Below are 24,325 nucleotides of genomic sequence, written 5' to 3'. Positions count from 1 at the left end.
GTAGGCTACACAGGCAACATACAAAGATGAGGAGTGGAAAATGTAATGCCAATACATTTAAATAGCAACAGTCAATACAAACTCACGGTCACATGGAGTGGTGATGCAGACTTGGTCCTCTCTGTGAGGGCCCAGACATGGCAGGCCACTGCCAGAGCGCTGGGGGCTGGAACAGAACCGGTACCGAGACTGGAGACCCACTCCACACGACACTGAACACTGACCCCAACCAGTCCACACTGACCACTGGCCATCAACTGGAGAGAGAGTGAGTGTGTGCTTATATGCGGAGGAACAGAACATGAAAGGTACAGTGTGGAACTATGAGGTGAAAGAGGATAGTTGTTTTGTCATGTTGTTTTGCATCTCTACAGCTTCATTGTCAATCATAAGGGGTTTTCATATTGGCTGTGAAGATAAATTCAATGAACTTTTGCCTACCATTGCAGCTGACTTGAGAGCAGTTTACCAGCCTCCCTGCTTCACATGTACTGAAAAGTAAACAAGTTAAATCAGAATCATATCTTTCCTTTATATACTGATGAACAGACGCACATGCCGGTGGAAAGGAGTTGAATTAATTATGGCTCAAGTCAGTTTTACTGACCAGTTGTTGCAGTCTGTGGGCACAACGTCTCCAGGTTTGTACTGCTCTCCATCCACATCACAGCGACAGTCAGACTGCCGCACACACACACCATCCTGGAAATATGAAGGACCATCAACAATATGGCTGTGTACTACTGTATATATATATATATGTATATGTGTGCTTGTGTTCAGCCACCGCACCCACCTGTTGGACAGTCCCATGTGGACACTGGCAGCCGGGTGTGCAGTTCCTGCTAAGGTCCATTGTGAGGTCTGTACATGACACAGCTCCTCTCACACACTGCTTCCACTGCTGGCCTGGAGGACACGACCTGCCACCTCCTGACACAGCAACAGAGTCCAAGCAGAGGTCAATGAAAACCCTCTCAGTGTGATCAAAAACATAAATATATGTATAATATATGTATATTCATGCACCGAAATGACACATATTTTGGCTAGCAAATGCTTGAATCCAAAACAGTATGTGCAGTATCATGCATTAATCTGGCAATGAGATCAATCTTTAAATACTGATGTTATCCTGTTACTGATGCATAAAGCTTTTTTGTTTCTCTTCCAGCATTTTTTCTAGCATTTTTCACATGCTTCACAGAGTAGGATTTTATATATTATAATAAACATTCCCATTTATGATTTTTGTAGTTCCAACCATTGAAATAACATTTCAATGAATTGTCCATGATTTTCAGTAACTCTGTTCAAGCACGTTTAAGACCTTGAATTGTTTTCCTTGCTGGCTTCTTATTGTTGTTTTCTTGTGCAAAAACATAATGCAATAAAAATGTGACAGAAGTTGTATAATACATTCTGCCGTCTTCTTGAAAAGTACCCACTTATACAATTCTGGTATTAAACATCACAATGTTGTTAGATGGGAGTGTAGGTCTTGCTGTACCACAGGGCTGCAGGTTACAGGCGCTAAACTGCTGAGCGGTGCCGTGGATTTGGATGGGCCCGCGGGTTCGGGTCCTGTAACCTCCTCCGCACGTCACTGAGCACTCTGACCACGCACTCCATGGTTCCTTTACACCTTCGGACACATCACAACAAGATTAACTTCTTTCATCTTTCAAAACATGTTTCTGTACGTTTTAACATTAGCAACCAAGTACTCCTCCTCACCAAAGCACGGTTCAATGCTGCAGGTATCAATCCCAACTCTGTCTCCTTTGCAGCGACGACCCCCAAAAGCTGGAGGAGGATTGGTTCCCGAACGATACCGCCTTCTCACACCAACATCACATGTACGACTGCAAGCGCTCCACAGAGTCCAGCTGCTCCAGCCGCAGTCCACTGAGAAACACACAGGATAAAAGACGGAGAAAGAAGGAGAGAATTGGAGGCAAATGGGGAGAGAAGAAAAGACTTAAGGACAGCAAGAGACAGGGAGGGAGATGTACATTCAAAACTGCAATTAATAGTAAAGCCACTCACCAGGGCAGGGAGCTGTTCCGCACTCCATTTCTCCATTAATGCAGGTACTGTTTGAGACACACAATGCAAGTGACATTTGATTTAAGAAATGGCAATATATTCCAACACCCAAAATATTAATTCAAAATTCAACCATCCATGTATAGACATTTTCATATATATATATATATATATATATAAAAAAAAATTCTGTCTTTTTGTCTACTTTACAATAAAAACATTTTGGACACAGGCCAACAGTACCAGTTATTGCAGGCATCAACAGGCAGGGTGGCGCCTGCTGGGTGCAGTTCCCCCTGGTGGTAACACGGGCACTGTGCCAGAGGCACACATCTGCCGTTCAGCAGGTAGAAGCCCAGGGCGCAGTAGCAGCCATCGTAACAGGCGGTGGCACACTGCACCTCTGTGGAGGTCATGTCCAAACACACCCGCGGACACGCACCGCCGTGAGCCTCACACTCTGCTACTGTCATGTACACCATGCCCTCTGGACACACACCTGAGAGGAGACAAATGGAAAAAAGAAAAAAAGAAAAAAAATTGAATGCGGTGGATAAAATAACTGGAGCTGAAAATGTAATGCAATCCAGTAAAAAAAACACACCAGAAATACAATTTTATTATAGAGTAATATTATTCACTCATGTTATTCCATTGCCCTCCATAGCTTGACATGATGCCATACCTGAGCAGGGGTGAGAGTTGCAGTCTCTTGTCTGTATGTGTGGCCCGGGACAGCTGCTGCCCCCATGCTGTGGTGAGGGTGAACTGCAGAATCGCTCCCTTGTTTGGACACCAGAGTCACACTCTGAAGAACACTGAGACCACAGTGACCATGCTGACCAGCCGCCATTCACTGGAAGTGTACAACAAAACTCAGCTTTTGAGTCCTCTTCTTTACACTAACACATCATTCACAAAGGGATTATGGACATAGTGGTTTCTGTGCGTGCATGTGCACCTATATCTGTAATACCTGGACAGTGAACAGTGTTACAAGGCTCTTGCTCCTCGCTTTCTCCATCACAGGCAGAGTCCATGTGTGTGTGGTTGAAGGGTGTGAGCGTCTGGTTGCAGCTGCGGAATCGTTGTCTGATTCCAACGTCATCTACATGGTTGAAACATGTCTTAGTGCACTCTGACCAGCTGGTCCATTTACTCCACACTCCATCTGGTAGCACTGCAATAGAGGAGGACAAGGTCATCATATCACCCTTCGGTGAGGAGTATGCAAATGATTTACAAAAAACGAGGACAGTGGCCTGAGACTGACCATTAAAGTATTTGAAGAAAGGTTTTACTGTAATTGTTGCTCGTGAAAGTGTTCTTTACACTTGTATAAAACTGGCTTTATTATACTGCAAGGCTCACTACAATACAACATGTACGGTAAGTGCAGAGAAGCCCACATGCTATTAAAAATGTTGGCTATATATATATATATATATGTATTATGTACATGCATTTTAGTGCAAGAGTTTGGTCCTATATGTAGAGGATTGTGTGTGTGAAAGAAATCACTGATCTCAGTTAGACTTGTCAAAGGTAGAACCACAGTGCAACAGCATTAGTGTTCCTGTTGTGTGAGTTGGTATACCAGGGAGGCAGGGGCTGGAGCAGCGGCGGGCCTCTGAGGAGTCTCCTGGACAGGGCTGTATTCTGTCTGCTCCAGCTGGGTTCACTGGAGACCTGAGGAGACAAAGTCAAGGCATTAAGACTCCTGATCCAAATTTAATACGTGGTGTGTGAGCAGTAAAAAGCCATCAGTCCACAACAAGTGCATTGAGACATGATATAAAAGTTCGAATGAACCTACAGTAACAACACCTGAAGGGAAAGTGGGTTGTTGCAACAGCAAATCAGTAAATAATACAGCAATGAAAAAAATAGGAATTATACTGCATAATAGGAGTGTAACGGTATGGTGAAGAAAAGGTTAATATCCTCCTCAGAATTCATTAAAATGACTGATAGTATTCCACTTCTTCTCTGCTCTGCCGTATTACAATGTGTATTGTTAGACTGTACAAAAGACAGCCGAGGAAATATGTGCAGAATAAGTAAAGAATTAGGTGCTTAGCAAATCTATTAAATTAAAACAGGCTCACCTGTAGCGTTGCTGCAGCCCCAGACCGCAGGTTACATCGCATGGTGACCATGACGACCAGGTCGACCAAAGACAGGTCGCCACACAACTGGAGGTGTCACAGGTTACTTGTCCATCTCTGCACACACTGATGGGGCAAAAATACGCATTAGCTTTTTTTTTCTTCTTCTAATCAATAGCAACACACAGTACACTGCTGTGAAGAACTTTTTCCATCAACTGAAAAATATGACCCCCCCCCCCCCCGCAGACACAGCAGTTTTATGACATGAAAAACAAACTAAAAATAATTTAACATAACTGAAATTAGTGAGTGAGTTATTTATTAAGCAAAATTTAAGTTAGTCATCATTTTAGAAATACCATCAGTTATGAAAACCAGGCTCGCTTCCAAAGCAAAAAATTAAAGCGTTCTCTGTCTCTCACCATGTGGTACACTGGTCCCTGCTGACCGTCTGTCCTGGCTGCAGTGTTTCACCATCCCAGAGACAGACACACTGGCTGGCATTCACACATCGCCCACCCTGAAGGTACAGACCATCGGGACAGCGACACCCTGAAAATGACAGAATGATTTCAGCTACCAGTGAATGGGCCTCAGTGAGTTACTATCGTTCCAGCAAAAATATCCCCGACATTGCTCCAATACAGGTTTGTGGCTTTTAAAAATGTTTAAAATGCATTATTGTCTGAATAATTTGTATGAAATTACCAACGCACTGAATCACAGTCAGGAGTCAATTCATAAACAACACTCAGTCTGACTGGAGGTTTCCAGTAAATTATTTCGAGCTCATATTTACTCAACCGAATGTAAGTGGAACAGCAAGAGACCGGTTTCAACAATTATCTCAACGACATTTTCTTTTCTGCATATTTGAAGCTATACAGGCATATAAAAGAGAAATTATTATAAATGTATAACTATTATCTTTAATTAATTAATTATTATTATGTGCAACAAGTCTTGTGCTTCAAGGTAGGAGACCATTTACATTTTTTTCAAGGCACTTCCCACTCGAGTGCAATATATCTAGTGTTCAACTGTACAATCAGTACAATGTAAAAATCCAAATACTCTAAACTATTCATTCACGGTGACACTGTCTCAGAAACATACCCAAAATGGCCTACGTGACATAATGAAGCAAACAATGACATCAACCTCCTGTGTGTCCTACCCAGTATACATGCTGCAGTGCAATTGCTGGTCAAGCTGAGATGTGAGCAGGTAGGAGGACAGGGCTCCACCCTCCCAGCGTGGCAGTCTGCCTCAGTCACCAACACCATGCCGTTGACACAGCCTGGACAACCAATCAGGGAACAGACATAATTCAGACAGTTTGCAGACTTACACATGCAGCAATGCAATGATCAAGGTGGTCAAGGCAAGAGTATTGGGACTGCCATCCTCACGCCAGAAGAGAATAACTGAAGACTTGAAACACCGACAACAGTTTACTGTTTGACAGAGTAGGAGTCACCTGTCTGTGTGCCGATGTCTTTGATGCAGGGCTGGCTGTTGCAGCTCTGGCTCTGCAGGGTCATACCCTCACAGTCCCGCCCACCGTTCTTGGGAGGAGGTGCAGAGCAGGTTCTGTTCCTCTGCCTGACACCACCTCCACACTGAGCGTCGCACTCCGACCACTCTGTCCACTCTGACCAGTGACCATCAACTGTAAAGGAGATAACCATTATATCAGATACTGGGTGCTCGTGAAAGAGCCATCCTATTTTGACATCATGTTCAAAGAACAGACCTGGACATGCTCGAGGGAAACAGGCTCGACTGTCAAACTGAGCTCCGCCACAGGCCCCTCCCGGCAGAGCTTCCCTCAGTATGTCCCTCTGCCGGAACAAGGAGCCCAGACCACAGGACACACTGCATGCACTCCACGCTGTCCACGGGGACATGATGCAGTCCACTGCAGGAGAGGAGAGGTAAGGAAAAATTATGTAACAAAAGCATCCGTATTTGCCTGTTGCGTTGCATCTCATTACCACTTCCGAGGTGGGCATATATCTTACCACAGTCTTTCTCATCCGATCCATCCACACAGTCCTTCTGCAGGTCACATCTGCGGTCCAGGTGAACGCACTCCCCACTGTCACAAGAGAATTGCTTGGTAGAGCAAGGGCTGGGCACCAGGGGGCCCTGTGGAGTCACCACTGGTCTGGCTGTGGTGCCTGATAAGACATGGGAATACAATGACAGAACTTTATTCAACTTATTCAGCTGAGTTTTATCAGGAATAACACATCAATTATCATTTGTTCGAACAGATTTTCTTTCACTTCACATCATATTTTGTATCTGTGTGAGGTCCATCATGAAACTATACATCCTCAATATCGTACCAGTATCATCAATACCGACATTTCTACATTTACTCTCTGCCCCGACAGGTTGTTGATGCATACCACAGCGTTCTTCATCTGACCCGTCCAAACAGTCCTGTCTTCCATCACACACCTGCGCCGAGTCCACACAGCCAAATGACCGGCATGCAAACTGGCCCTCCACGCAAAGCACTCTGGGTAGGCCACCATCATGGGAGGTTGTAGTGATCCAAGGGCCTGTAAATGAAAATGAAATAGATGTTACAACATATGTCTATTCTGTCTGGTTGGAGGATAACCAGCGAGGCTGTTGAGTCTCTCACCTTTTGTGGTTAGCAATTCAGGTCTCCCAGTATTGAGGGTTGTGGTGTGATGCAGTCCAGGTTGACCTGTGGCAACCCCTGGGTAGACAGATGGTCTGCTAGTCCAATGGCCTGATCATTTAGGACAAACACAGAATTGATCAAAAATGTATTGCAAACACCAAAAAGGAAAAAAAAGAGTTTCATTTCCTGATAAAAACCTGATAACAAGTGAAAAATACATTTGATCAACAGCCGATTGTACCTGTCCTTGAGGTTGTTGTCTTCTGAAGTCCAGGTTGACCTGTGACCCCTGGGCTAGCCACACCAGGAAGGCCACCTTGGGACCTGGTGGTATGGAGGCCTGGGGCACCTGTCGTACTGTCACCATGGAAACCTGGTCTCCCCGAGGAGCTGGTCTGGTTCTGCAGCCCCGGAGAGCCTCTAGTTGGAGCCGTACCTGAAGAAGAGAATGAGGAGAGAGAGACAAAGACAGACATGGATAAAGGGAGGTGTTGTATATTTCTTGACTAAATTGTCAAATGTAAATCGTTTCCATTTTATTAAAATCATATAAGGAGACTAAAAATAGGTGATGTGGCATGACTCGAAAGAAGATGAAACATATATAAGACCAAATATCGCTCAGCTCTCACCACAGCTGATCTCATCAGAGTGGTCCTTGCAGTCCGGCCGACCATCACAAAGCACAGAGACAGAGACGCACTCTTCACCGTGCTGGCATGCAAACTGGCCTGACTTACAGCTCTGCACAGTCACTTTGCCACCACCAGAGGCTGATGTGGTCACACTGCTGGGAGTCACCAGCTCATCTACAAGAGCAGAAGGAAAGGTTGTTTCATATTAACACTGATATGAAGCAGGTGGTACAGCCCAGCACTAGTTCTGTAAAAGAGATGAGCTCAGAGATGAGGTAGTATGCAAGAGGAACTGGGTCATGAGAATTTTGATTGTTATCATTTAGCTGTGCATGCAGTCCAATTCCTCACCTCCTCTGCAGCCGATGATCTCCACACGCAGGTAGAAGGTGTGTCTGAACTCCACAGGGATGATGCGCAGGTAACGGGCTCTGACAAGCCGACCGAGCCAGCGGGTCACGGGGGTCCTGCCCACCATCCGCACCTCAAACACCTACACCACAACCAAGAGGACACTTCCACATGAGCACATGTAATGATGAGAATAATGTGTTGGATTTTTCTTTTTTCTCTACCATGCATGAACACATTGATGAAACACTTTATTATACATGGATATATGTAATCGCAGACAACACTTAAATATGACTCTAAATGTCCAAATCACTCCAAATACCTTAATAGGGTCACCAGGCTTCCCATTCTCAGTGTAGTCTGTGAAGAGGCTGCTGTGCAGGGCGAATGCCAGGCGGTATTTAGTGAGGTAACCCCACATGCGTTCACTGCCCTGGGTCACCACCCCTGAGACCCATGTGGGCTCCAGGAAGTCCACCTGAAAATATGGCTGGGGATCTGTAGACAAGGGGCTCCATCCAGGCTCCATAACCTGACTGCGCAGAAGATGGCATGGTTAGTTATGCTTTATATTCTCCAAATGTTCTGGCTTTATATGCTCCAGGGGCATCAGATCAGATCACTCACACGTTGGGGACGATGTTTAGTCGTCCCGCATCAGCAGGGTTGTTCTCACGATGTGAGGATGAGGCCAGCTGACCGTATCGAATTCTCCCATCCTCCAGTCCAAGGGGAGAGGAGCAGATGCCTGCAGAATATGATTCATTTGAATACCATGCAAAAGAGCCAGTTTGGCAAACTGAGCACTTCAAACACAACACATTAAAACATTTGGTCTTCAGCAATATTTGGATTTTTTTAGAAATGAACAGAGGCTGCTGTTCTCAAACCGTACACAAAAAATAAATCCATGTGAACTGTATTTAACACTCACCGCGATATCCTGGGCCACCATCCTGTGAATACATTAGAAAATAAATTAAGGGTATACTAACATATATCTATATTAACACCTGTAATCTCTGGGTCTGGTAATAGAACTGCAACAAGTTCAAGGAGGGGCGGGAAAATAGGGCAGATAATAAATTATAGCTGTAGGGTATTTATATACGAATTTCATAAAATGTATCATCTTAATGAATGAAATTTACATTTTCTAATATGTTAAACAATTCAAGATGATCACGTTTTTCAGCATCACTCCTCAACACTGATAAATCGTTGTCTAAAACGATGCTTTTTTCTCTGTTATACTGCTAAAGCATGTTCTTGCATTAGTAATATAGGTCGTAGGACCTTTGCTAATCCATTATTCTCAAATTTAGATTATATTGGAAAGTAAAGAAGTGAAATTTAGGACATATAGAGGCATAAACACCAATGACGAAGAAATGTAGAATTTGGAGGAACTGATGACAAATTACCGTTGGTTTTACTGCAGGATGAGTGACAGCAGCCATGGATGGAGTCCTTAAAGGAGCAGCGGTGGGTGTGTATGGTCTGTAAATGAGCACATCAATAAAGAGGAGAAAATACCCTCTTGATTACTCTATAACACCAAGAAAGAATGAAAGAAGAGCTGGATAAATAGAGATGAGACAAATAGTAAGACGCAGAATGCAGGAGTGGATTAACAACAACATGATTTATCAAATACTACAACTATTACCACTGCTACAAATAATAATAATAATGCCCTCCACCTGTCTGACTGGCTAGTGATGTTGCTGTGGGGATGGCAGCCGCTTTCATCCTCTCCTTTGGGGCAGTGGGGGATCCCATCACAACGCTGCCCTGCCTCAATGCAGCCCCCTGGTGGGGGGCAGGAGAACTGACCGGCAGGACAGCTGCGTGGACTGGTGGCTGTAGTGGATGGCTGCGTACCTGCATGTTGGTCATAGTCAGTGTAAGAATTATTTCTATATTCAGTTTTGGTTTGTGTGACTTATAAAGCCCATGAGAGAAAACTAAGAAGGACCAGCATCAAATGCTCGACAAAAGATGGCTAGCAGTTAATAAGTGTGTAAGCTGGTTTCTTGTCCCCCACATCCCAGAAAACTCTTTACAATTGCGTGGTTCTTATACTATAAATAATGTGTTAGGTTGGAAAGCTCACCACAGTACACCTCATCTGATCCATCCCCGCAGTCATTAACCCCATCACAGACAACTCCCAGTGGACCTGCCGGCACACAGCGACCATTTTTACACTGGAACTCCTTCTCTCTGCAGCCGCCTACGGGGGAGACTGGGGAAGGAGGAGTTGGGCTAGTCAACCAGTGGTAACCTGAAGGAGAGGAGAACATTTGAATCACACTTTGTATACAAAATCCTGTAACACCAGCAAAGCAGCATTAAACCATCCACTGACCATCTCCACAGCCCATGATCTCAAGTCGAAGGTAGATGCCGTTCTGGAAGTCGTGTGGCAGGAGGCGGACAAACTGAGCCAACACCATCCTGTCCAGTCGGGTCTCTGCCACCCCTCGATCATCATGGTTACCACCAAAAACCTGGAGGGAGAACGGTAATACATTCATTTCAAGATCTGAAAAAGCAATGGCAAAGGGCCGTCAATGTATATGACTGAAAGTTACATGGACTTGGTTTGATGTCTCACCTTGGCTCTGGGCCGGGCATCAGTGACGAGCTCTTTGTAAGTGTACCACCGTCTGCCATCCCGGCTAAACTGGAGGTAGAAGCTGGACACGAAGGTGCCAAACACACCACCACCCTGGGTTAGCAAACCTGCGGAAGGGTACAGAGATAGGAAGCATTTTATTAATTTTACTGACATACAGTACATAATCTCATGTAGGAATTCACTTTTAGTACACAGTACACTAAATCAGCATTTCAATCTGTACGTGTTCTGAGGCATGAATGCTTACCAGTGATGTTGTATGGTTTCAGCAGGTCTATCTGTAGGTAGGGGCTTTGTGTGTTGCTTGTGTGTCCCTCAGGGCTCCGCTGTGGTAGGTCCTTATACTCCTCAGGTTCTGGACTCCAGCCCTGCAGATGAATGTTATATATATTGGACAAATAAAAACCTGATGATGGCACCGGAAGAAAAGAGATTACAATTCATCTTGAGGGGGACATGAATGTCTGTACCAAAGTTTAAAAGGCACTCCATCCTACAGATGTCAAGACATTTCACTCAAAACCAAAAGGATAATGCTGCTGGTGACATTCAGATTCATCCCCAGGAGACCCTGAATGTGCCAAATGCCAAGGCAATCCATCCAATAATTGTGCATTGTTTAAATCTATCATTAGGCTTGGTGTACCTGCAGGTCCCTATGAGGGTCCCACCCATGGAGGCGGCCTGCCTCTGGGGGGTGACCAGTCTGCTGTGACGAGGCACTGAAACTGGAGGCCGGGAGAGACTGAACACCCAGAGGAGCCCAACACTCATCTGAACAGAGGAGGGGGTGAGAGTCCATGAACATTTGAATAGATAAACCCTTGGATAATAATCATGGATGCTAAAAAAGCTAAAGTGCTCTACCTCTACCTGTGGAACTGCACGACCAGCTGATCATATGAAAAAGACACTCACCTCCAGGATGAAGTGGATATGTGGGAACCAGAGGTTCCACAGGTGCTGGCTCGGAGGTCACACTTATTGGGCTAATTGTCACAAGAATCGTGTCATTTCCTCCTACAGATGTGAAAGATTAATGTCGGAGAACACTTTATCGCAATGTTTGCAACAATAAACAGGACTGAAGTGCTACAATTTTGTTGTTGAGGGAGTAAATGAGGAGGATCCACTTTTCATCTTCAAAAGCTCCTTAGAGAAGGGTCCTTAAGTTCACACAAAAATGAAAATACACTACTACCGTTGCTCTTTGCTATTTCTATGAACTCTCAATCTCAATTTTTTACTCCTAAGGTAGTGTTTGACAAACTGTTGTGTCTCTTGTCAACTAACCATTCTGTTGTTTTGAGTTTTCTTTAACAGTTACAGTAATGACCTTTTGAACATGTGAGATAGGTCGGTGGTCAGAAGAAGAGGGAAGCAGGGGTTCCCCTCATGTATAAGGATAACAAGGAAAATAAAAACACTCCCTCCATGGGGGGACAAATAGGGCAGAGTATGTGTGTATGGCTAAAAAACATCATACATCTATAATATCATAATTTATTGGGATCAATGTCATCTCTCACATTAGTGATCACTCAGACATTACACATTAGTAGCCATGGAGTGCAGTTAGTTGTGTATAATTGGTGAATGCAAATCATTTCATTCACCGTTAAACAGGGAGACATTAAATCAGTGTAGAAAGCAGAACAACAGTTAGGATTTTACCTTGGCAGTAACAACATCTGTCTCCTTCTCCAGGCACCAGACTTTGGCCCTGCACAAACAAACGAACATTCAACATTTGACTTGGTCACACGCATGGTAGAGTTGCTATGGGACACAGCTATGTAGAGGAAAAAGCAGAGCAGTGGATGTGTGGATTTGATTGTTTACATGAGATAAGATCGAAACACACACAGTCACATATTTAACACACTATGGATAGCCATCAACTGGCCGACGACCTGAATGTGTTTTACTGTAGGTTTGACAGGCAAACATTCACACCCCTCACCCGCTCCGACTCAGACATCACCCAACCGACTGTACCCCCTGCCACCCCCTCACCCCTCCCCACTGAGGAAGATCAGAAAAGTCTGACTGTGCTGCACCTCTCCTCACAGGTGTCACTCCCACAACACACACATGCGCGCAGGTCATCAGAGGTCATCAGTCAGTCATCACCCGCTAACTAGATGTGTGTGTTGCAACTAAAAAACAAACGTCGCCTGAGAGTTTCTTCAGGAGAGGTAGGGAACCTAAAGGAGACCTAACGATGACAATAACAGAGACAGCAGAGGCAGAGCCTGCTCCGTGTGTGTCTAATGAGGCAATGAAGCCCTCAAAACTGCTTCGGCACTTTGAGTCCAACTACCCTGCACTTAAAAGACAAAAGCGCTGAGTTTTTTTGGCAAAACAAACGCGAGCAAGCGGGGCACAAGAAAGTCCTGAGAGCCACCACCTCTACAAATGCTGCTGCGGCTAGCCATGCTAAGGCTAAGAAGCCTTTCGCTATCGACAAAGAAGTGATCCTGCCTGCTACCAAGGACATGTGCCGGGAACTGTAGACCGCAGACCCATCACACCCTGGACACAACCTGTTCCAACTTCTCCCCTCTGGTAGGCAATACAGAACATTGTATGCCAAAACAACCAGACCCGAGAACAGTTTCTTTCCACAGGCCATCACTCTGATGAATGCTGTATATACTGTATACATATAGTCATGCATATACTGTATACATATAGACATGCATATACTGTATACATATACGTCATGCATATCCATTCAATATTTATTTCTTTGCTCTATTTGCATTGTTTACAATCTACAGAAATACTTGAATTGTATACATTTGTTGTCCTTGTTTTTATCTGTATATCTATCGAGTCAAATTCCTTGGCCAATAAAGCTGATTCTGATTCTGATTCTGGTCGTATTTCCAGAAAACATGTCACATACTCGAGCAGCATATACTGTAAATGCACATGACGCACATACACTCAAACAATAATACTCTTACCTGTGGGCATCCGCTGGAAGCGTACGGACAGTAGGGGGAACACTGCACTGTAAGGTTGGGCAGACAGTGACATAACTGGCAGTGGTCTGACCTCCATCTGTCTCCCACAGCATGGGACTGACCCTGGTACTCACACTCATCACAGGGGTCTGTCTGGCACCTGCAAACCCACACACACAGACATGGTAAATGCATGCATAAATGCTTTGGGTTACACACTAAGACAAAAAGACAAAAAGAAAAACTGTAGACTATCGCCGAGGATACAGTTTGTCATCTTAACTTAACTAATAGGTTTTACCCTCGAGGGATCATGAAAATGCAAATATAGCAAATTATTATCATTATCGTTGTATCATATAAATGTTATCATGTGCACAACATTGATAAGATCTTGTGGAGAACATGAAAGAGGCACAAGTCAGAAGGTCAGGGGGATCACCCAACATTTCCGGAATAATCCAGTCCAGTCGAGTAGTAGAAACCGTAAGAGAAGTCAACAGTCCCATGAGGAGAGGGCTACATACCGACGCGCTTTCCTGTAAATTCCTCTACACGTTCTCCCGTCTCCGTGCTTGGTGGGGTTGTTTGGGCTGCGGAACGACCACTGGACACTCTGAACACCACAGGGCCCCAAGCACTCTCCCCAATCAGACCATGATGACCAGCCACAGTGCACTGCAATATGACAAAGCTGACTGTGTATGACTGCTCACACTGAAGAATGATACCCAGGGGGTGGGTAAAGATGGAACTGTGGATTTGATGTTGATCTTGAAGTGAAACAAGTCACCTGAACAGTCTGGGTTAGACTGGCATCTCTGAGGCCTTCCTCTCTCACAAACACAAATCTCACAGTCCACCTTCATCTGCTGGCCCGGCCAGTAGCGCACACCCGCCACCTCACACACACAATCCTCAGGCAACACACACTGCTGCATATGGCTCATCACCTGGCCCTCCGGACACCAACAACCTGAAGTCAGTTGAAGGTGAGAGAAATGTAAAAATGAACATGGCAATTTCAAAATGGCAAGAAGCAACAATTTCTTTTAGAACACAAGATTTTCCAGATTCCTCCGGACTGACCTGGGGAGCAGGGTGCTGTTGAATCACAGGTTGTCCCACTGCTGATGTGGGCACAGGACATTGGACAGGGAGCACAGCTGTGTCTCACCAGTCCAGTGGGACAGCTGGTGTTGGCACATCCATCGTCAGGACAACGCTCTGGAGTGGGACAGGGAGGGATAAAAACCTCTCTTTGCTACTATGCATTTTGATCAGACAAATTTTGCATTTTGAACCACCACCATCAAAAAAGTTTGAAAGCAACCATTTAAAAATATAACAGCTCCTTTAAAGAGTTATTTTTTTTTATAATTTCTTTATTCACGCAGAGTGATTAGGACTAAAACATATGTTCTCAGTCCATGAATACACTAGAATTACAAAACCAAATATTTTCTCTTTTACCTCTAGTGGTAAGACATGCAGATAGTTATGGTTTACTTTGTGAGATCTCCACCTCCATCCCAATACAATGTAGCTGAATGGAATTTTGTTCATGGTGCTCACAGCAATGAAAAACTACAATTTAAAAAAATCCAAAGCAACTTATCTTTCCTGAAACAGAGTCCCGGTTACTCTGGAAAATAAGTTTTAATTTGAACTACTTTCTAACAACAAAATAGTCCTTGTGAAAACTGTCGACAACATGTTGTCCTTTTGGGGTTTCGTGTTGAACCAAACATTTAAAGGGATCACTTTCTTCCTCAATTATTGTACAAGACTGAGGCATTTCTTTCCAGGGATTTATAGCCAACAACACCTTCAGTATCATTCATTTTGCGTAACCTTAGTTTACAGACAGCTCTTACTGATCTCCATGGCTAGGTTGGATGGTCCAGGGAGCTGGGAACAGTCTTGGCCTCCGTAGCGAGGAGGGATGCAGCCTCTGTGTCTGACCTGCACTCCACCACAACTGCTGGAACAGTTCGACCAGCTCACCCACGGCAGCCACTGACCGTCCTCTGGAGGGTGGAGGAGAGAGCATCACATTTTAGTAACAAATACACATTTGATTTAAACAATACAAACATACACAAGACTTTGAGACTGTTTATTCTTAAGCATATTTATTTTTTAGTTCATGTCCACCTCCTTACCAGGACAGGTGGTGTTGAAGCATTGCTGCCTCTGGAAGTCTTGTCCCCGACAGTGGCGCAGTGGGTCTCCTTGAGGGCAGGTTCTCTGCCGGCTCATGGAGCCTGTACCACAGGAGGTGCTGCAGGGGCTCCATGGACCCCAGGAGCTCCAGCTTCTACAGCCTTGCTCATCCGTGGGGCCTCCAAGTGGTGCTAGTGAGGAGTCTGGGCAGTCTACCACACCGTTACACACCTAAGTAATAGTGCAGGGTTAGTGAACATATATTAATGTGAGGAAATGCCAAAATATCTTACATTTGATGCATACAGATGGCTACCCAAGATGACTGTTAATTAGGCCATATCACCATATCTGATTCATGTTTTGTTCATCTTTATAAGTAATCACTTTTAATCAACTACAAAAAGAACAACTAAAGGGCTAGTGGAAGATGATGCAACCATGCAATGCAACAACTAAACTTCCTCTAACTTCATCGTACAAAGGGGGGAATTCTATCCTTTTTCTTCCTATTCAATCACCCACTGCCAATTAAATGCATAAGGTTTGGTTTGATAGTGGTGGACATCATTAGGTCGGTAGACTTACCATGTTAAAGGGGACACAGGATCCATCCATACAGGTGAATTCAGGGCAGGTGACAGTGGTGTTCCTACTGCCAGGGGCCGCAGGTGAGACAGTTTTATCTGGACAGAATAACATTTGAAAAATATTATTAAACATACTAGAGATTACAAGATCCATCACCACCAAATTTGAGAATATGGGAGACTGGGATGTACACTGCCTTTAAGTTTCCTTCCTTCATTTCTCTCTCTCTCTCTCTATGCTTCTCTTCCTTCATTTCTTCTTTATTCCTTTTTGATTTCCAATCCTTCCATTCTTTGAACATTTTGTCAGGTCTCATGCAGTCCCTTGCTCCATCTCTTCACTCGAACCATCCTCACTTCCATTCTCACCTCTTTCTTCTCCTTATCTCGTGAGAACTCACCACACACCAACTCATCGTCGCCCCTTGGACAGTCAGGGACGCCGTTGCACACTTGCGACATGTTCACACAGGTGCGGTTGTCACATGGGAAGCTGCCTGTACAGGGAGGTATCCGAGTAGAGCCTAGTGGACAGCCAGAATCATTGTCAGTGTCCATTAACACATCTTTAAACTCTTTTTAAGGCTTGACGATATAACCTCTAGGGTTTCCTTAAAGGCTCAAAACCCATATTCTTGTCATTTTGTGCCTTCATATTTTTATTTACAGTAACTTACCACAGTTGTCGATACTCTCGTCTGAGGAATCCTTGCAGTGTGGGGTCCCATCACAGAGCTGCTGGTAGTCCACACACTGGTCCCCACTGAGGCAAGGCACCTGGCCAGGGCCACAGGGGGCAGTACACTGCTTCTCATCACTACCATCCATACAGTCTGTTTCCCCATCACAACGCCAGGCCTGAGGTACACACTGCCCACCAGTGGCACAGCTGAACTCGTAGGACCTGCAAGCTGGAGAAACAGGGCTGTCTAAGAGAAACACTGAACACTGAAAAAAATCGCCTCCTAAATCTTTCAATCATGACCATCATTACCTGAAGTGGGCATAGTCGGGGCGACGGGTGAAGGTGAGGGTGACGGTGTGATGGTAACACTGTAGCAGTTGGTTCTGTTCTCATCTTCTCCACCTGGACAGTCTGTTGTTCCATCACACAACTTAGTGGTGGCGACACATGTAGCGTCACTACAGGCAAACTGGTCAGGAGCACAGGTCACTGCCCCACACACACACACACACACACACACAGGATGAAAGTTAATTACTGATTGAAACCGTGCAGGATGGCTTCGGGAAAAAAATGTTGTTGACTTATAGCTGACACATATTTATATTATTTGGATGTGAGTTATGGAACAGCCAATGCTGTATTATTATTTGTACCTTTACTTGGACAGACAGCTTCATCTGTTCCAGAGGAGCAGTCTTTGTGTCCGTCACACACTCTGTCTGCGGGCACACACTGGTCACTAGGGCACTGAAACTCCCCTGCTGCACACACACACCTAAAACCAGCCAAAACATTTAGATGATGACGACATCATGTGATGTAATCCATCATTCATTGGATGTGATGCTATGAAACAAAACAAAAAGACAGTATACTCTGTATGTTGTGAACAGGCATGGGCTGACTTTCTTAAAATATTGTTGAGGGTCTGTGACATTGGCGACATTTAGATAGTGTCAGCTGGACTCATGAAGAAAGAAAGTCTGCATCCTCAGCAGGACAAACTCCACAAAGCATATTTATGAATTCCATTTCACCATTGACAGTTCTAAACAGCAAAATGCAGCAGAACTGAAAACGCACCCCCTCTCATCACTGAGGTCCCCACAGTCATCATGTCCATCACAGCGGTGGAGGTAGAGAATGCAACGTCCTCCAGCACACAGGAATTCCCCTTCGTCACACACCACACCACAGTCTGGACAGTAGAGGTCATATAGAAAAGTAATTCTTCAATATGCCCAAGTGTAAAAACACAGAAAGCAAGACGGTAATATGATAATATGCTCTGCTAATATGCTAAATTGTTAAAAGACTGCAGTGCTTGACAACATTTGCTCCTTGCATGACAAAGTCTGCAAATAACAGTATCTTGCTCAATAGAGCACCTTGAAAGAGTATGGAGTATACTGCTGTGATGGTTTACCTTGCTCATCAGACCCATCAGCGAAACCACAGTCCAGCCGTCCATCACAGACACGGCTGGCTGGCAGACACTTGCCACTGGCACACTTAAACTCCCCGGGTGGGCACAGGGGCACGGGGGTGGCAGGTCCACAGAACTCCTCATCTGATTGGTCAGCACAGTCTGGATGGCCATCACAACGTAGAGCCAGGTTCAAACATGGTCCACTGCAGGGTTGGGGTCAAGTCACTTTATTCACTTAAGGAAATATGACTGACTCTTTCAAATACATATTCAAATATACAATAAAAACCTGACTAAGTGTTTGAAGCCATGTTAGCAACTCTGACTGTAATGCTTGTTACTCTTCAAAAAACCTTTGGATGGGCGAACAAATGGTGACACAGGCTTGCAATGAGGACACAGATGCAAATTGAAATGCTCACGTATGCTTACACTCACATGATGAACATTACATGCTAAGCTTTGCTCAGCATGCCTGAACACATCTCCACATTCAGATAACATTATGCTTCATAGCACATTTCAAACAAACAAACAAACAACAAAAAAAACACTCACACCAGCAGTATGAATGTTTTTTTAACAGTCTAACTATCCACATGTTAGCACATGACATTTAGCATTTTACTGTAACATTTTAACCCCATGGTTGCATGCATTCAATCAGTATTTTGTACACTTTGATAAAGTAAACTGGACGAACTTGGGCCTGTTGGTGGCACTAGATGAAAAGTTAATGGTTCACCAAGAAATTGGGATTCATCCTCTGGAGACCATGACTGTAACTCAATTTAATGTGAATCCATTCCATGAAGGGTGTCCTAAGAGCTAATCCGTTAGTGTGGTTACAAATGCCAACTCTATCTTGTAAAAAATGCCTCTATTCACCGATAAAAGCTTGAGGTTATGATCTCATTATGGTTGACTTATCGTAGCTGAGCTTAATCCCTTGGTTATCAGTCTTCCTGATCTCCACTCATAGAAATTGTGCTTGGTGATAAACTAAGGTGAGTGTGGATTTACCTTGGTGTGCTGGTACAGCGGAATTGGTCTGGGGAGCAGGTGGATGGGCAGACCTCATCTGAACCATCGCCACAGTCATCCTCGTTGTCACACACCCACTGAGAGGGGATGCAGCGACCCAAAGCACAGGTAAACTCTGATTCCAGACAGGGAGGGGAGGGAGGAGGGCAAGCCACCCCCTCACACTGCCAAACACCATCCACACAGGAACTGGACACACAAAGGCAAAGAATCCCTTCTGATTTCAATTTTGATTATTATTTAAAAAGGGGGGGGGGGGGTATACTTTCAAGAGCATTTCAATTGACTGACCAGTTCTGGCAGTGTTGAGTAATGGTAGATCCAGGTGGAAACATGGAGCCCTCCCACTCACATGGACACTGAGTGGGAACTACACAGCTGTCCCCTGAAGAACAGAAAAACTACTCTTAGAGCTTTGCCAGTTGTAAGGCAAGAAAGTTTGTCCTGAGGGTGGTGCAAGACAAGAGAACATAGGTAATTAAAATCAAGAGCCTTTCTTCTTGGGCCATCTTGTTTGCAAGGGTAGAATGATGGTACAGCTCATGGTGTGTGTAAAACAGGAAGGGTTCATCTACTAGAAAGCATGAATGTGCTCAGTACATTTCAGTGAAAGCTACCCATTATATTCTGATATTTTGGCCTATTGGTTGTGCTAGAAAAAATGTCAGGGAGTCACCAAAAATGCCTCCTCTGGGAAATATGTATTGAAAGGTTTTGAAGATACCACGTCATGTCAAGTGTTTGTCAAGGAGAACCACTGATCTGACAAAGGAGCTAAGTGGTAAATTTGTTTTACCGTGTCGGACCATGCCAGCAGGGCAGAAGCAGCCTTCCACACAGGAGAGAGCGCCACACTGGGAGTGTGGACTCTGCTGAACACTGGGACATGAGGGAGAGCAGGCTGGACCACAGGGATCATACACCAGCCCATTTTCACACTGCAGAGCTGCAGCACGAGACGAACCAAGACCAAGGGCAAGACCAGGACAGAAAGCAAAAGTTACAGAAAGACAGTAAAGACAAGAGTAAAGGTGCATGTGCAGAGGATTGACTGTGCGAGTGTGGGTGTGTGTCTTTGACATACGACAGAGCTCCTGGGACCTCCAGCGTATGTAGACCCCTCGGCGGTTACAGTCTTCAGCATAGGCAGCAATGGCTGTACAGAGACACTCACAGTCCCCACCTGAGTCACAGCTAAAACACACACACAAACCATAACATAGTATGGACATGTCATCATAAGTATTACTACACGGACACAATTTCAAGATTAATGATGTTATGGGAAAATATAAACATTAAAGAGTGATTAGGATACTTTATGCTTAGGATACTTTCACCATGGAAACTACCATTACATCCTTTCTACTCAAGAGAACTCTGTACAGTTTATAGCACTAGTGCCAATGTTTCGATGCTACGCTCTGTTGTTGTTTGTGTACCAACAAGCATACAAAGAAGCACATGCACGCCTTGTGCGCGAGGATGGAGAAATTCACATTTCTGCTGAATGAAAGGCAGTAATGCATATTCCCAGTTGGTGGCAGTAGTGGACCACAAGTGGTACCAATATACCAATAAAAGATGAAAGAGAGAAATGCCAGTTTAAATCTTAACAATGTAGATTTCAAAACAGTCAATAAAGGCTTTGCAAATGTTTTCTGAGGTAGGAAAAGTTTTTAGTGATTTTAATCACAAATACAGTTTATTTTGGTACGATAAGCTGAATTTAATTTAATTTAATTAAGTAAATGTAGCATGGTACACACAACAAGCTCATGAGATTGTAGCAAAATATTGTCCATCGGCAGACAGTCTTACTTTTCACACATTTGCAATATCTTCTGAGTTATGGGCATGTGCACAGGGCAAGAAATGTTGAGAAATATACGTCAATTTCTTCCCACTGAAACATTTTTTGCATGGATCGCAGGTACTGTACATAGGAGATCACACATTTTTAAAAGACAATTTCCAGATACCCAGTGTAGATCAGTGCTGTCACTCACCCACAAGCATCAAAGACACACCAGTCATAATACTGCTGGAATGGTACCTCGGGGTGGCACCGAGAAAAGAGCTCCTGAGTCAGGACTGCGCACCTTTTCCTGGCCCAGTTCACCCTGTGGGGGTTCAGCTGACCAAAGCGAGACAAAGAGAGAGAAGTTAGTTTGCTTTTGCGTGTGTGTGTATGAGAAAGACAGAGAAAGACAGTTTATCATCAAAACTGGACCTGCAACATTGTCTAAGTTACTAAGTCCAAATCTAATGTCCCTGCAAGTGCATGTGTTTGTCCTGTACTCACAGCACAGGGGTCTCGGAGGTCCTGGTCTGCCACGTCAGGGCAGGAGGGGCTGACCTTCCAGGAGTTTCCAAACAGCTCCGCTGTAGACTCCACGATGCCCTGCCGTGTAGTAAAGTCATTCTCTGTGTCCCCATCAAAGTTACCACACAGGCCCCCGACACGACCCCGCAGGTGGGCTGCCAGACGCACATACACACGCATACCTGGAGACAACATGTCGAATGATAACGACATTACCACTGATTTGTTAATTAACCAGTATCTACAGCCACAGACATAAGCAATGCTATTTGCCCCTATAGTAAACTCCTATAATAATAATGGATAATGTTTAGTATGAAAATGTAAAAATCTGTAGAAAAATCACATTTTTGGCAATAATGATAACAAACAGAAAAAACATACCTTATCATAGGGATCTATGAATGAACAAATGACAGTCTACAGAGACACCTGACCCTGAGCATGAAAGTTGCAGAAGTTGATATGTACGTGTCCTACCTCCATCCCATAGCAGAGTGACCCCCAGTCGGGAGGAAAGGGAGACATACAGGCCGACTCTTTCCAAAGTCAGACCACTGCCACTGTAAGACTTGGGTAGACTAACTGGCATCCCATTTACTGTCACAGCTTTACCTAAAGGACAGAGACAAGACAGCTTACCTCAAGCAACTATTTCCTAACACATCTGTGGTGCCTATGGATCATCGGCCTCTGCTTCCCTATAGCACCATCCCTCCTACCTCTCAGCAGATGTATGATGGTATTTCCCAGGCTGAGGGTGACCGACTTTGTACAGGTGACCCCGGTGCTCCCGCAGGGCACATTCTCTGCCATGACACTGAACAAACCGCTGGTCTCCCTCGCCAGCACGTACTGGCAGTCGCCCAGGAAAGAGTAACAGCGGCCGTCAAATGTCACGTAGTGTGGGTCACCAGTTGCCACGCACACACCGGCACAGGTGGACTGGCTGCAGTGCCAGCGGCGCTCCTTACAAACACTGCGGGAATGAATCGAGTATAGTTGAGATGATGACATGTTAAAGAGATGTGATGCTACGAGACCACTGCATACATTACCATGTGTTGCAGTCTTTAGTGATGGTGTCGTTGTTGTAGTAAAGTCGACCATTATGGTGGCATGGGCACTCATCTGGCAGAACACACTGATCTCCCTGAGGCAAACCCGGAGAAGACATAATATGTTACAATAGTCAAAACTCAGCCATATGGGGTCATGACATCAGGTGTCTATCATCTGTGTTTCCACTTAATTAATAGTTAATAACACATTTCATTCCCCTACAAATGTGTCTTGGATGTAATAACACACACCTCCATTATAACAATACATTTAAGATTTGATGATTTAATCACACATTTTAGTATTACCAAAGGCAAATGGACCAAAAAAAAAGTAGAGAAATGATAAAGATACTATTGAAACTAAAGGTACAATACCAGTATTTCTGGGCCATGTTAAACCACAGCTAGCTTACAGCACAGGCTAGCAGGAAGAAATTACTAGCCTAGCTCCATCAAAAGTTTAAAAAAAAGAAAACTAAAAAAAAAATACAGTTATTACCTCCTATAACTCAATATTAGCGTGCACGCCATTAAAACTACTATATACAAAAACATTATAACAGTGGCTTAAACGAGTCACGTTGACATGTGGAAGATGTCGCTAAACCCCGCAGAGAACTAACGTTCTCATTGGCGTTATCTACGTAGTTCAGCTCGAATGGCAGCTAGCATTTAGCACCTCAAGTCTTTTAGCAGACTTTTAGCACAGCCTCACTGTCTCTGCTCCAGTCTCACTGCTCAGACAAACCTGACTGTATGCTAACTTAACAACTAGCCAACTAGCTAACGTTAGCTAACTAGCTGGTGAACGAAGCGGGGCAGCTAAAGAGCCAGATATTTCCCTCAGGAGTTGTGAGGACCAAAAACGGAGCTATAATAAGAGTAAATATTTGACTTAATGACGACTCCAAGTGAATGCCATTGTTGCTCTGTCTGTTGGATGTGTAAATAAGCAACTGTTTGCTGTATTAATGCAGGCTTAAGCAAACGGCGTACCTTTTCCATGGAAGATATTTGGACATTTGATGTAAGGAAAAACACACATGGGACTAATTGCCTTAATAGTGGCTGCGTTACATTTAGCTTTACCAGCAGCAGGGTCACTGTATGGCTCACTAGAACACTGTAATGGAACAGAGCCACCGTTAATAACGATATTAACTACACCTGTGCTCTGCCTGCTATGACAAAAAGGGTCTTCACTCTCAACATTTCACATTTCAAAAAGACATCCTTTGTCCTATATGAGTTTTCACCCACTAGCAGCACAGATCCCCGGGGACAGACACAACCAGACAGGGGCTCTCTGCAGCTCGACTGTGCAACACCGGAGCCCGGCTGCTGCTGCTGCTGCTGCTGCTGCTGGCCGGGAGGGTCCAGGCTGGAGCAGGTGAGGAGGCAGGAGCGCGGAGAGTAGACCAGAGAGCCTGGACACTGGTTCACCTCCTCGCAGCGCTCCCGGGTGCAGTTCAAGCGCCCCTGCTCACACACACTGCGAGGGAAAGGGGAGTGTGAGCGGAGTAACATGTGCAAAAGTGCCCTTGAGCAATGATACCTTACTATGGATCAAATAAAGTCTCACTTTACAGAT

General features: G+C 44.6%; 1 protein-coding gene across 1 annotated transcript in view; it reads right to left on the bottom strand.

The window, feature by feature from the left end:
- Positions 1-24,325, bottom strand: part of sspo (SCO-spondin) — a 69,504-nt gene that overhangs the window by 36,432 nt on the left and 8,747 nt on the right. The window contains exons 18-73 of the mRNA XM_070928572.1: positions 23,995-24,226; positions 22,729-22,823; positions 22,393-22,649; positions 22,151-22,285; positions 21,650-21,852; positions 21,354-21,481; positions 20,429-20,538; positions 20,141-20,290; positions 19,636-19,729; positions 19,324-19,533; positions 18,298-18,503; positions 17,955-18,069; positions 17,525-17,646; positions 17,178-17,357; positions 16,861-17,094; positions 16,585-16,707; positions 16,182-16,279; positions 15,593-15,824; positions 15,305-15,457; positions 14,517-14,654; positions 14,221-14,403; positions 13,955-14,105; positions 13,428-13,587; positions 12,130-12,178; positions 11,374-11,475; positions 11,102-11,229; positions 10,703-10,823; positions 10,432-10,559; positions 10,183-10,324; positions 9,928-10,098; positions 9,515-9,695; positions 9,236-9,311; positions 8,746-8,767; positions 8,439-8,559; positions 8,134-8,347; positions 7,809-7,950; positions 7,455-7,631; positions 7,064-7,258; positions 6,578-6,733; positions 6,185-6,343; positions 5,917-6,081; positions 5,641-5,832; positions 5,338-5,460; positions 4,583-4,712; positions 4,158-4,283; positions 3,647-3,738; positions 3,026-3,229; positions 2,735-2,905; positions 2,293-2,548; positions 2,050-2,096; positions 1,738-1,908; positions 1,511-1,645; positions 797-933; positions 608-702; positions 442-491; positions 87-257 (exon numbers count right to left, since the gene is read on the bottom strand). Coding sequence (XP_070784673.1) covers positions 87-257; positions 442-491; positions 608-702; positions 797-933; positions 1,511-1,645; positions 1,738-1,908; positions 2,050-2,096; positions 2,293-2,548; positions 2,735-2,905; positions 3,026-3,229; positions 3,647-3,738; positions 4,158-4,283; positions 4,583-4,712; positions 5,338-5,460; positions 5,641-5,832; positions 5,917-6,081; positions 6,185-6,343; positions 6,578-6,733; positions 7,064-7,258; positions 7,455-7,631; positions 7,809-7,950; positions 8,134-8,347; positions 8,439-8,559; positions 8,746-8,767; positions 9,236-9,311; positions 9,515-9,695; positions 9,928-10,098; positions 10,183-10,324; positions 10,432-10,559; positions 10,703-10,823; positions 11,102-11,229; positions 11,374-11,475; positions 12,130-12,178; positions 13,428-13,587; positions 13,955-14,105; positions 14,221-14,403; positions 14,517-14,654; positions 15,305-15,457; positions 15,593-15,824; positions 16,182-16,279; positions 16,585-16,707; positions 16,861-17,094; positions 17,178-17,357; positions 17,525-17,646; positions 17,955-18,069; positions 18,298-18,503; positions 19,324-19,533; positions 19,636-19,729; positions 20,141-20,290; positions 20,429-20,538; positions 21,354-21,481; positions 21,650-21,852; positions 22,151-22,285; positions 22,393-22,649; positions 22,729-22,823; positions 23,995-24,226 — 8,258 coding nt within the window. The remainder of the gene's footprint in view (positions 1-86; positions 258-441; positions 492-607; positions 703-796; positions 934-1,510; positions 1,646-1,737; positions 1,909-2,049; positions 2,097-2,292; positions 2,549-2,734; positions 2,906-3,025; positions 3,230-3,646; positions 3,739-4,157; positions 4,284-4,582; positions 4,713-5,337; positions 5,461-5,640; positions 5,833-5,916; positions 6,082-6,184; positions 6,344-6,577; positions 6,734-7,063; positions 7,259-7,454; positions 7,632-7,808; positions 7,951-8,133; positions 8,348-8,438; positions 8,560-8,745; positions 8,768-9,235; positions 9,312-9,514; positions 9,696-9,927; positions 10,099-10,182; positions 10,325-10,431; positions 10,560-10,702; positions 10,824-11,101; positions 11,230-11,373; positions 11,476-12,129; positions 12,179-13,427; positions 13,588-13,954; positions 14,106-14,220; positions 14,404-14,516; positions 14,655-15,304; positions 15,458-15,592; positions 15,825-16,181; positions 16,280-16,584; positions 16,708-16,860; positions 17,095-17,177; positions 17,358-17,524; positions 17,647-17,954; positions 18,070-18,297; positions 18,504-19,323; positions 19,534-19,635; positions 19,730-20,140; positions 20,291-20,428; positions 20,539-21,353; positions 21,482-21,649; positions 21,853-22,150; positions 22,286-22,392; positions 22,650-22,728; positions 22,824-23,994; positions 24,227-24,325) is intronic.

This window comes from Enoplosus armatus, chromosome 21 (assembly GCF_043641665.1).
Source record: "Enoplosus armatus isolate fEnoArm2 chromosome 21, fEnoArm2.hap1, whole genome shotgun sequence".
NCBI lineage: Eukaryota > Metazoa > Chordata > Actinopteri > Centrarchiformes > Enoplosidae > Enoplosus > Enoplosus armatus.
The sequence above is the reverse complement of the archived record's forward strand: the minus strand, read 5'-3'. Positions and strand labels throughout refer to the sequence as shown.